Genomic DNA, 13,244 nt, shown 5'->3' with positions numbered 1-13,244 from the left:
TAACTCTCCCAACTTCCACCTCAGAAACTATAATTGTTGTAAACTACAGCGGTTCGATGTTTTCTAGGAATAGACTAACTTAGTTTATTCAGCTAGCTAACTAGGTACAGTATTCTTCCGTGAAAATCGTCCAGGGCACCTAGTCATAAGACGCCACAGCCAGCTAGCATGCCGGACTCCAACAACACGGTTTAGCACCAATACTCGGCCACAACAAACCACCAGTGTGTCAACACGCCAAGCAGATCGTTCGTGTCCGTGTCTAACGTTGTGGGTTAGTCCCGACAGCTTGAGCGAGTCCGTCGTCAACTTATTCAGCCAGTTAGTTAGCTAGAGTAGTTAGCATACTAAGTTACAGTTCATAAAAGGAAATCAGTCAATTCTAAATACATTTATTTCGGCCCTAATGTATGGATTTCAAATGACTGGGCAGGGGTGCAGGCATGGTAGGGCATATGCCCACCCACTTGGGAGCCAGGCCAACCCACTGGGGAGCCAGGCCCAGCCAATCAGAATGAGTTTTTCCCCACAAAACGGCTTTATTACAGACAGAAATACTCCTCGGTTTCATCAGCTGCCCGGGTGGCTGGTCTCAGACCATCCGGATGTGGAGGTCCTGGGCTGGCGTGGTTACACGTGGTCTGGGGAGGTCCTGGGCTGGCGTGGTTACACGTGGTCTGGGGAGGTCCTGGGCTGGCGTGGTTACACGTGGTCTGGGGAGGTCCTGGGCTGGCGTGGTTACACGTGGTCTGGGGAGGTCCTGGGCTGGCGTGGTTACACGTGGTCTGGGGAGGTCCTGGGCTGGCGTGGTTACACGTGGTCTGGGGAGGTCCTGGGCTGGCGTGGTTACACGTGGTCTGGGGAGGTCCTGGGCTGGCGTGGTTACACGTGGTCTGGGGAGGTCCTGGGCTGGCGTGGTTACACGTGGTCTGGGGAGGTCCTGGGCTGGCGTGGTTACACGTGGTCTGGGGAGGTCCTGGGCTGGCGTGGTTACACGTGGTCTGGGGAGGTCCTGGGCTGGCGTGGTTACACGTGGTCTGGGGAGGTCCTGGGCTGGCGTGGTTACACGTGGTCTGGGGAGGTCCTGGGCTGGCGTGGTTACACGTGGTCTGGGGAGGTCCTGGGCTGGCGTGGTTACACGTGGTCTGGGGAGGTCCTGGGCTGGCGTGGTTACACGTGGTCTGGGGAGGTCCTGGGCTGGCGTGGTTACACGTGGTCTGGGGAGGTCCTGGGCTGGCGTGGTTACACGTGGTCTGGGGAGGTCCTGGGCTGGCGTGGTTACACGTGGTCTGGGGAGGTCCTGGGCTGGCGTGGTTACACGTGGTCTGGGGAGGTCCTGGGCTGGCGTGGTTACACGTGGTCTGGGGAGGTCCTGGGCTGGCGTGGTTACACGTGGTCTGGGGAGGTCCTGGGCTGGCGTGGTTACACGTGGTCTGGGGAGGTCCTGGGCTGGCGTGGTTACACGTGGTCTGGGGAGGTCCTGGGCTGGCGTGGTTACACGTGGTCTGGGGAGGTCCTGGGCTGGCGTGGTTACACGTGGTCTGGGGAGGTCCTGGGCTGGCGTGGTTACACGTGGTCTGGGGAGGTCCTGGGCTGGCGTGGTTACACGTGGTCTGGGGAGGTCCTGGGCTGGCGTGGTTACACGTGGTCTGGGGAGGTCCTGGGCTGGCGTGGTTACACGTGGTCTGGGGAGGTCCTGGGCTGGCGTGGTTACACGTGGTCTGGGGAGGTCCTGGGCTGGCGTGGTTACACGTGGTCTGGGGAGGTCCTGGGCTGGCGTGGTTACACGTGGTCTGGGGAGGTCCTGGGCTGGCGTGGTTACACGTGGTCTGGGGAGGTCCTGGGCTGGCGTGGTTACACGTGGTCTGGGGAGGTCCTGGGCTGGCGTGGTTACACGTGGTCTGGGGAGGTCCTGGGCTGGCGTGGTTACACGTGGTCTGGGGAGGTCCTGGGCTGGCGTGGTTACACGTGGTCTGGGGAGGTCCTGGGCTGGCGTGGTTACACGTGGTCTGGGGAGGTCCTGGGCTGGCGTGGTTACACGTGGTCTGGGGAGGTCCTGGGCTGGCGTGGTTACACGTGGTCTGGGGAGGTCCTGGGCTGGCGTGGTTACACGTGGTCTGGGGAGGTCCTGGGCTGGCGTGGTTACACGTGGTCTGGGGAGGTCCTGGGCTGGCGTGGTTACACGTGGTCTGGGGAGGTCCTGGGCTGGCGTGGTTACACGTGGTCTGGGGAGGTCCTGGGCTGGCGTGGTTACACGTGGTCTGCGGTTTGTGAGGCCGGTTTGACGTACTGCCAAATTCTCTAGAATGACTTTGGTTTATGGTAGAGAAATTAACATAACATTCTCTGGAGAAAAGCTCTGTTGGACATTCCTGCAGTCAGCATGCCAATTGCATGCTCCCTCAACTTGACACATCTGTGGCATTGTGTTGTGACAAAACTGCAGATTTTAGTAGCCTTTTATTGTCCCCAGCACAAGGTGCACCTGTTTAAAGACCATAATATTTAATCAGTTTCTTGATATGCCACACCTATCAGGTGGCTGGATTATTTGGCAAATTAGATATGCTCACTTACAGGGATGTAAACAAATTTGTGCACAAAATCTGAGAGAATGAAGCTTTTTGTGTATATGTAATATTTCCGGGAACTTTTATTTCCGCTCATGAAACGTGGGACCAACACTTTACATGTTTTTGTTTAGTATATCTGTGTATATGTGTACAGTGCATTCGCAAAAGTATTCAGACCCCTTGACTTTTTCCACATTTTGTTATGTTACAGCCTTATTTTAAAATTGATTCAATTGTTTTGTGTCTCATCAATCTACACACAATACCCCATAATGACAAAGCAAAAACAGGTTTGTAGACATTTTGTATTAAAAATAAAAAAACGTATATTACATTTACATGCAGTGCCTTGCAAAAGTATTCATCCCCCTTTTGCGTTTTTTCCTATTTTGTTGCATTACAACCTGTAATTTAAATTGATTTTTATTTGGATTTCATGTAATGGACATAACACAAAGTACTTCTAATTGGTGAAGTGGAATGAAAAAAAATAACCTGTTCAAAAAAATAAATAACGGAAAAGTGGTGCGTGCATATGTATTCACCCCCTTTGCTATGAAGCACCTAAATAAGATCTGGTGCAACCAATTACCTTCAGAAGTCACATAATTAGTTAGATTGCACACAGGTGGACTTTATTTAAGTGTCTCGATCTGTCACATGATCTGTGTGTGTGTGTGTGTGTGTGTGTGTGTGTGTGTGTGTGTGTATGTGTGTGTATATATGTATGTATGTATATATATATATATATATATCACACACACACACACACACACACACACACACACACAGGGGGAAAAAAGTATTTAGTCAGCCACCAATTGCGCAAGTTCTCCCACTTAAAAAGATGAGAGGCCTGTAATTTTCATCATAGGTACACGTCAACTATGACAGACAAATTGAGGAAAAAAAATCCAGAAAATCACATTGTAGGATTTTTAATGAATTTCTTTGCAAATTATGGTAATGGTATTTTATGTTTTTTAATAATACAAGTTCTACATTTGTTTTGTGTAGTGCATTACCCTACAGTGGCAACACATACAGTTGAAGTCGGAAGTTTACATACACCTTAGCCAAATACATTTAACTCAGTCTTTCACAATTCCTGACATTAAATCCAGGTAAAAATTCCCAGTCTTAGGTCAGTTAGGATCACCACTTTATTTTAAGAATGTGAAATGTCAGAATAATAGTAGAGAGAATGATTTATTTCAGCTTTTATTTATTTCATCACATTCTCAGTGGGTCAGAAGTTTACATACACTCAATTAGTATTTGGTAGCATTGCCTTTAAATTGTTTATCTTGGGACAAACGTTTCGGGTAGCCTTCCACAAGCTTCCCACAATACGTTTGGTGAATTTTGGCCCATTCCTCCTGACAGAGCTGGTGCAACTGAGTCAGGTTTGTAGGCCTCCTTGCTCGCACACGCTTTTTCAGTTCTGCCCACAAATGTTCTATTGGATTGAGGTCAGTGCTTTGTGATGGCCACTCCAATACCATGACTTTGTTGTCCTTAAGCCATTTTGCCACAACTTTGGAAGTATGCTTGGGGTCATTGTCCATTTGGAAGACCCATTTGCGACCAAGCTTTAACTTCCTGACTGATGTCTTGATGTTGCTTCAATATATCCACATCATTTTCCTTCCTCATGATGCCATCTATTTTGTGAAGTGCACCAGTCCCTCCTGCAGCAAAGCACCCCCACAGCATGATGCTGCCACCCCCGTGCTTCATGGTTGGGATGGTGTTCTTCAGCTTGCAAGCATCCCCCTTTTTCCTCCAAACATAACGATGGTCATTATGGCCAAACAGTTCTATTTTTGTTTAATCAGACCAGAGGACATTTCTCCAAAAAGTACAATCTTTGTCCCCATGTCCAGTTGCAAACCGTAGTCTGGCTTTTTTATGGCGGTTTTGGAGCAGTGGCTCCTTCCTTGCTGAGCGGCCTTTCATGTTATGTTGATATAGGACTTGTTTTACTGTGGATATAGATACTTTTGTACCTGTTTCCTCCAGCATCTTCACAAGGTCCTTTTGCTGTTGTTCTGGGATTGATTTGCACTTTTCGCACCAAAGTACGTTCATCTCTAGGAGACAGAACGCGTCTCCTTCCTGAGAGGTATGACCGCTGCGTGTTCCCATGGTGTTTATACTTGCGTACTATTGTTTGTACAGATGAACGTGGTACCTTCAGGCATTTGGAAAATGCTCCCAAGGATGAACCAGACTTGTGGAGGTATACAATAAAAAAATGTTGAGGTCTTGGCTGATTTTCTTTTGATTTTCCCATGATGTCAAGCAAAGAGACACGGAGTTTGAAGGTAGGCCTTGAAATGCATCCACAGGTACACCTCCAATTGACTCAAATGATGTCAATTAGCCTCAGAAGCTTTTAAAGCCATTATATTTTTCTGGAATTTTCCAAGCTGTTTAAAGGCACCGTCAACTTAGTGTATGTAAACTTCTGACCCACTGGAATTGTGATACAGTGAATTATAAGTGAAATAATCTGTCTGTAAACAATTGTTGGAAAAATGACTTGTCATGCACAAAGTAGATGTCCTAACCGACTTGCCAAAACTATAGTTTGTTAACAAGAAATGTGTGGAGTGGTTGAAAAATGAGTTTAAATGGCTCCAACCTAAGTGTATGTAAACTTCCAACTTCAACTGTACATTCTAAGTCATTTCAATTGGTCTTTCTCCATTCTGATTTTGTTTTATACTGTTCAATTCAACTTCAACCTAAAATAATTTCCTGCATTTCCATCAATTTCTGCCTTTCCTGCACTCATCTGAGAATTTCCACAATGCCACGTACTGATGCACGATATGGGCAAAAAAACGAGGCCTTATTTTGGGCAAAAAAACTAGACCAAATGTTGCAATTGAGATTTAGATCAAAACTCTTGGGTGACATGTTGGAATCATGGAAATAGAATGTTTGTTCTAATTTTATAGTTAGAATATAAATAAGTGTTTGACATGACAACGAATGTTATGGAGGAGTTATTATGACAGGGCAGGAACCACAGTTATGGTCAGTGTTTCCTAGGGGACCCTATAATCTAATTCATGAGAGAATTTTAATTTTTTTCTCTCCATCTGGGTTAGGTGCTGTAGGCTAGCCGGCCTGAGTGTACACTACCGGTCAAAAGTTTTAGAACACCTACTCATTCCATGGTTTTTCTTTATTTTTTACTATTTTCTACATTGTAGAATAATAGTGAAGACATCAAAACTATGAAATAACACATATGGAATCATGTAGTACCCAAAAAAGTGTTAAACAAATCAAAATATATTTTAGATTTGAGTTTCTTCAAATAGCCACCCTTTGCCTTGATGACAGCTTTGCGCACACTTGGCATTCTCTCGACCAGCTTCATGTGGTAGTCGCCTGAAATGAATTTCAATTAACAGGTGTGCCGCCTTAAGTTAATTTCTTCCCTTCTTAATGCGTTTGAGCCAATCAGTTGTGTTGTGACAAGGTAGGGGGGGGTATACAGAAGATAGCCCTATTTGGTAAAAGACCAAGTCCATATTATGGCAAGAACAGCTCAAATAAGCAAAGAGAAACGACAGTCCATCATTACTTTAAGACATGAAGGTCAGTCAATATGGAACATTTCAATAACTTTTAAAGTTTCTTCAAGTGCAGAAACCATCAAGCGCTATAATGAAACTGGCTCTCATGAGAACCGCCACAGGAATGGAAGACCCAGAGTTACCTCTGCTGCAGAGGATAAGTTCATTAGTTACCAGCCTCAGAAATTGCAGCCCAAATAAATGCTTCACAGAGTTCAAGTAACAGTCACATCTCAACATCAACTGTTCAGAGGAGACTGTGTGAATCAGGCCTTCATGGTCGAATTGCTGCAAAGAAACCACTACTAAATGACACCAATAAGAAGAAGAGACTTGCTTGGGCCAAGAAACATGAGCAATGGACATTAGACCGGTGGAAATGTGTCCTTTGGTCTGGAGTCCAAATTGGAGGTTTTTGGTTCCAACCGCCGTGTCTTTGTGAGACGTGGTGTGGGTGAACGGATGATCTCTGCATGTGTATTTCCCACCGTAAAGCATGGAGGAGGGGTTATGGTGTGGGGGTGCTTTGCTGGTGACACTGTGTGTGATTTTATTTAGAATTCAAGGCACATTTAACCAGCATGGCTACCACCGCATTCTGCAGCGATACGCCATCCCATCTGGTTTGGCCTTAGTGGGACTATCATTTGTTTTTCAACAGGACAATGACCCAACACACCTCCAGGCTGTGTAAGTGCTATTTTACCAAGGAGAGTGATGAAGTGCTGCATCAGATGACCTGGCCTCCACAATCCCCCGACCTCAACCAAATTTAGATGGTTTAGGATGAGTTGGACCGCAGAGTGACGGAAAAGCAGCCAACAAGTGCTCTGCATATGTGGGAACTCCTTCAAGACTGTTGGAAAAAAGCATTCCAGGTGATGCTGGTTGAGAGAATGCCAAGAGTGTGCAAAGCTGTCATCAAGGTAAAGGGTGGCTATTTTGAAGAATCTCAAATATTAAATGTTTTGATTTGTTTAACACTTTTTTTGGTTACTACATGATTCCATATGTGTTATTTCATAGTTTGGATGTCTTCATTATTATTCTACAATGTAGAAAATAGTAAAACCCTTGAATGAGTAGGTGTTCTAAAACTTTTGACCGGTTGTGAACACTACACTAACAGACTCAGTGGGGGGGAACAAACAGAACATAACCTTCTTTCCTCATTAGAAGGAGACTGGTTATCAGGCTAAGAGGCTGGCTGTATTAATATTCATCTAACGCTAGTAATGGGGGAAGAAATCGATAGTTGCATATTACAATATTATTTTTGGATGATATGTCGAGATTTGACTCCCAAATATTGCATTATAGAATCACAATACATATAGAATCGTGAGAATCACAATCCATATCGTATCATTAACACCCCATCTTATCTGCCAGCTGCAGAACAACACTACTCTGACCGGAAGCAGGACTAGGCCTATACTTCACGATGTGGAGTAGAGATGGACGGCCTGGTAGCCATAGATGGACGGCCTGGTAGCCAGAGATGGACGGCCTGGTAGCCATAGAAAGCCTAGTTCTAAGGGCCTCATTTAAGGTATCACAGACATGTTTGTTGTTATTAGTTTTGGGGTTGTGACTGCCTCAACACGGTTCCCTTCTGAGGATGAAACTTTACATTTTAGTCATTTAGCAGATGCTCTTATCCTGAGCGACTTACCATTTTTAGTGAGTGCATACATTTTCATACTGGCCCCCCTGTGGGAATCGAACCCACAACCCTGGCGTTGCAAACGCCATGCTCTACCAACTGAGCTACACGGGACTACATACATAGCAGTACTTTCATCTTAACGTGTGTGTGTGAGACTCTTTGAACTCCGACTCTGGTCTGCAGCTTCTCTTCTGGATATCAAATCAAATGTTATTTGTCACATACACGTTTTTAGCAGATGTTTTTGCGGGTGTAGCGAAATGCTGGTGCATTAGTCTACTCTAGAAGCCACTATCCTATTACCCTGGTTGCTGGAGGAGTAGCTGAGATTACACTCTACGCTAAACCTAATGTTTCAGTCTCTCTCTGGCTCTGTCTCTGTCTTTGTCTGTCTGGCTCTCTGTCTCGCTCTGTCTGGCTCTCTGTCTCGCTCTGTCTGGCTCTCTGTCTGGCTCTCTGTCTCGCTCTGTCTGGCTCTCTGTCTGGCTCTCTGTCTCGCTCTGTCTGGCTCTCTGTCTCGCTCTGTCTGGCTCTCTGTCTGGCTCTGTCTCGCTCTGTCTGGCTCGCTCTGTCTGGCTCTCTGGCTCACTCTGTCTGGCTTGCTCGCTCTGTCTGTCTCTGTCTGGCTCGCTCGCTCTGTCCTCGCTCTGTCTGGCTGGCTGGCTGGCTCGCTATAGTTGGTTCAGAGTTCGTTTTGATATTTCAACCGCACGCGAGTGGTCTGGTCAGAATGTAACCTCTGTAATAATCGTAACCTCTGTGTTTGTGTCCCTGCAGTGCTGCGGGTCCTCAGCCTAGGCATGGAGTGGTGTTGGCTGCAGACTGGATGACAGGGTCTTCAGGGAGAGCCGACACGCGTCCCCCTGCACAGAGACCCAACCCCCTAACTGACCACCGCTGACCCATTACCACGGTGACACTGAAGGACAGCCTCACTCCTGCAACCAACAACCACAGCAGAACCCACTCTTTTTCCTCTTCCCCCTCTACCTGGACTCTCTCTTGGCCCTCCTCCTCCTCCTGACCTCCTCCTCCTGACCCCCCCCTCCTCCTCCTCCTCCTGACCCCCCCCCTCCTCCTCCTCCTCCTGACCCCCCCCTCCTCCTCCTCCTCCTGACCCCCCCCTCCTCCTCCTCCTCCTGACCCCCCCCTCCTCCTCCTCCTCCTGACCCCCCCTCCTCCTCCTGACCCCCCCCTCCTCCTCCTCCTCTTCCTGACCCCCTCCTCCTCCTCCTGACCCCCTCCTCCTCCTCCTGACCCCCCCTCCTCCTCCTGACCCCCCCCTCCTCCTCCTGACCCCCCCCCTCCTCCTCCTGACCCCCCCCCTCCTCCTCCTGACCCCCCCTCCTCCTGACCCCCTCCTCCTCCTCCTGACCCCCCCCTCCTCCTCCTCCTGACCCTGACCCCCTCCTCCTCCTGACCCCCTCCTCATCCTCCTCCTCTCATCCTCCTCCTGACCCCCTCCTCCTCATCTTCCTCCTGACCCCCATCTCAACCTCTTCCTTCTCTCATACCCTGACCTCTGACCGTTGACCCCTTTGGTCAGGATGAGCTGGTTGAGCCGGCTGACCCCTCGAGGTCCGGGGAGCAGGTCCAGTAGGAACGTGGCCCCGTCCAGCCCCTGTACAGCCGACCCAGAGACCTGCCTCATGGTGTTTGAGAACCACTGGAGACAGGTGAGACTCGAGCACTTAGGGACTGATTTTTAGACCTGGGATACCAGGTGGGTACAATTCATTATCAGGTAGAACCGAAAACCAGCATTTAGTCTGGACCTCCCAGGGTAGGATTTGAATACCCCTGCTCTAGGGGAATAACCTCTGATCCTTACACACACACACTCAGCCTACAGCTGGATATCTACATCTCTCTTTATATGCTTACCCATAGCCTAGACACATTCATACGACAGTACCACCACAGACGGATACATTTCTGTGGTGTATAACAGCGCTAGTCTAGTTCACCTTCTGCTTTCTTAACCTTTTTTTTAAACAAGATACTTTCAAATCAAACTGGGGAAAACTGGCTGCAGTCCACATCTTTTGTATGGTTACTTTGCCAGACTTGGAAACCCATAAGTCTGTTTTCAGCTCGGTTGGTAGGGCATGGTGCTTGCAATGCCAGGATAGTGGGTTTGTGTCCCAGGACCACCCGTATGTAAAATGTATGACCTGTAAGTCGCTTTGGATAGAACCTTCTGCTAAATGACATGCACTACATGGCCAAAAGTATGTGGACACCTGCTCGTCGAACATCTCATTTACCCACCACCCTCTTCGAAGGACAAATATCTTAGTTTTTTTATTTATTTTTTTACAGCTTTTCTGCTACATATACATACATTTTACATATACGTTTTACAGACATGGTACTTTTATATAAAGCAGTCACATAACAATAATACATTACCAAACAGAAGCTCTTTAATCCCACCCCTCAGCCACTCTCAGCCCATCCCACATATCACCACAGACCACCCTCGTTTGGTTTCCATGTGCCATATATTTTTCAATTTACATACATTTTGAACCTTTCTAATCTTATAGTATCCACAGATTGTGAGCTAAAGATGGAAACCTTTCCTACAAGTATTATTATATTATTTATTGACTGACTATGGCTTTCCAAATTGCCCAACACTGTTATTTATAAGGTTAATTTTAAGTGAATCTTGTGGTTTTTTTTATTTATATATTTTTATATTTTTTAACCAGTCCTGAACCTGTGGCCAGAAACAAGCTACATAGGGGCAATACCAGAATAAATTATGTAATTATTGTCTCTTCAAAGCAAAATCTACAGAGCTGAGATTGTTGTATGCCATATATATATATATATATATATATATATATATATATATATATCGTTCTGTTGGTGGCAAGAATTTTATAAAATAATTTTAAATTGAAAAACTCAGTGTTGAATCAAGTGTTGTTTTTTTGTACCTGTTCATAAACCATGTGCCATGGAATCGGTACATCGCAAATCTCTTCCCATTTTATATTACAAACCATGAAAAACAGCATCAGACCATTATTCCTCTTCCACCAAACTTTACAGTTGGCACTATGCATTCGGTCAGGTAGTGTTTTCCTGGCATCCGCCAAACCAAGATTCGTCTGTCGGACTGCCAGATTGTGAAGCGTGATTCATCACTCCAGAGAACACGTTTTCACTGCTCCAGAGTCCAATGGCGGCGAGATTTACACCAATCCAGCCAATGCTTGGCATTGCGATTTTAGTGTTGTGTGCGGTTCTTCGGCCATGGAAATCCATTTCATGAAGCTCCCGACGAACAGTTATTGTGCTGACGTTGCTTCAAGAGACAGTTTGGAACTCGGTAGTGAGTGTTGCATCCAAGGACAGACGATTTTTACACGCGTCAGCACTCGGCGGTCCCGTTCTGTGAGCTTGTGTGACCTACCACTTCCCTGCTGAGACGTTGTTGCTCCTAGACGTTTCCACTTCACAATAACAGCACGTACAGTTGACCGGGGCAGCTCTAGCAGGGCAGAAATTTGACAAACTGACTTGTTGGAAAGGTGGCATCCTATGACGGTGTCATGTTAAGTCACTGAGCTCTTTAGTAAGGCCATTCTACTGCCAATGTTTGTCTATGGAGATTGCATGGCGGTGTGCTCGATTTGATACACCTGTCAGCAACGGGTGTGGCTGAAATAGCCACTAATTTGAAGGGGTGTCCACATACTTTTATGTATAGTGTATATTGATAGATACACACTTGAAATGTGCCAACAGAAAGCTCTTCCATCATAATGCTACACCCTGCCTGCCAGACAGCCTGTACAGGAATTAATAATGCTGCACCCTGCCTGCCTCTCAAGGTCTCGACTGACCTCATCACTGCAGTGAGGGTAAAAACACATACAGCAGGATGTACATTGTATTTCCAGAGGATAAAAGACCAGATAAAATGAGTTGTTTACCCCATAAGTCTGGTGTCCAGTTAGTATATATATATATATATTTTTTTTTTTGCACAGATGATCAGATCAAGGAACGTCTCAGGAACCACATTAATATACATTTACATTTACATTTTAGTCATTTAGCAGACGCTCTTATCCAGAGCGACTTACAGGAGCAATTAGGGTTAAGTGCCTTGCTCAAGGGCACATCGACAGATTTTTCACCTAGTCGGCTCGGGGATTAGAACCAGCGACCTTTCGGTTACTGGCACTACGCTCTTAACCACTAAGCTACCTGCCGCCAATCCTCTGAGATGTGAAATGCGATTGCCAAATAAGACGCCCTGGAACGCGCCCACCCTCTGTGCAGCAGCGTTCGGTTAGCAGGGTGGTTTTCCACTGTTCTACTGCCAGGCCTCTGGACTCCCAGCAGCCAAGACCATTACCACACAACACACTGACTGTGTCCCAAATGGCACCCTATTCCCTATATAGTGCACTACTTTTGATCAGAGCCCTATGGTCAAAAATAGTGCACTATATAGGGAGTAGGGTGCCACTTGGGATGCAACTACTGACTGCAGGCCTCTGGAGGGGCAGAGCACACAAAGGTCAAACTTATCTGTCCTGTTTCACTGCATGTACAAGTGGGTAACCTGTACGAGTGTGAGATCGAAATATGTTTTTTGCATATCCCAACTCTCCCTCAGACACCCTTAGAGAGTGAGTTCACGGCCAGGGATCAGCCATTATTGATGGCGACCCTGGAGCAATTGGTGTTAAGTGCCTTGCTCAAGGGCACATTGGCAGATATTTCACCTTGTCGGCTCAGGGATTCGAAATAGCAACCTTTCGGTTACTGGCCCAACACTAACCACTAGGCTACCTGCTGCACGCAACACAAAACTGAAAAAGTATGGAATTACTTTTGTGCCATTTAATATCAAGCAAAACTTCTGAAATAGAGAACTAAATTCATAGCATTGCAAGCAAAAAAACTATTATTGGAAGCAAAACGTAAACCAAATTTATTTTTTAACATTGTCCATTGTTTCAATTTTTTTTTTGCAGTTGCAAGTTTTGGCACATTGATTCCAGCAGCATAGCATCCTGCATCCCACTGCTGGGTAGAAGGATTACTAATCCTCAACCAGAGCGTCCAGTGTGGCAGCTCTAGATTTGAATCTACGAACACACATGAAATCGTAAAATGTCTAGCTGGTCATTTGTTATGCTAACAAGCTAGCAAGAGGTTGCATGGCAACAGCATCAACTTCTGTTAGACAGGCGAAGCGCTAGTACGCTCAACTGAAAGGATACCTTTTCATTTACAGTATACTAAAATGAACTAATAGTATATACTCATTAAGTATGTAGTATACAGCAGGGGCGGTCTGTTCAATAGGGCGATATGGGCGACGCACTGCCAAACGGGAAAAGGGAATTTTTTTCTAATCAATTATATCACGGCAACAGT

At 46.4% G+C, this 13,244-nt stretch overlaps 1 protein-coding gene and 1 long non-coding RNA gene across 2 annotated transcripts in view; both read left to right on the top strand.

The window, feature by feature from the left end:
• The window catches only part of LOC311128940, a 36,190-nt gene extending 27,322 nt beyond the window's left edge, over window positions 1-8,868 (top strand). The window contains exon 3 of the long non-coding RNA XR_014613239.1: window positions 8,613-8,868. This is a non-coding gene — a long non-coding RNA (uncharacterized lncRNA). The remainder of the gene's footprint in view (window positions 1-8,612) is intronic.
• Window positions 8,869-9,287: 419 nt separating this feature from the next.
• LOC311129754 (FHF complex subunit HOOK-interacting protein 1B-like) overlaps window positions 9,288-13,244 on the top strand; it is a 32,503-nt gene continuing 28,546 nt past the window's right edge. The window contains exon 1 of the mRNA XM_084162180.1: window positions 9,288-9,511. Within this exon, the coding sequence (XP_084018306.1) occupies window positions 9,383-9,511 (129 nt within the window). The 5' untranslated portion in view covers window positions 9,288-9,382. The remainder of the gene's footprint in view (window positions 9,512-13,244) is intronic.

The sequence above is a fragment of the Coregonus lavaretus genome (genome assembly GCF_964263955.1).
Source record: "Coregonus lavaretus genome assembly, chromosome: 5".
NCBI classification, from domain to species: domain Eukaryota; kingdom Metazoa; phylum Chordata; class Actinopteri; order Salmoniformes; family Salmonidae; genus Coregonus; species Coregonus lavaretus.
Note: the sequence above shows the minus strand (reverse complement) of the source record. Positions and strands in the feature narration are given on the sequence as shown.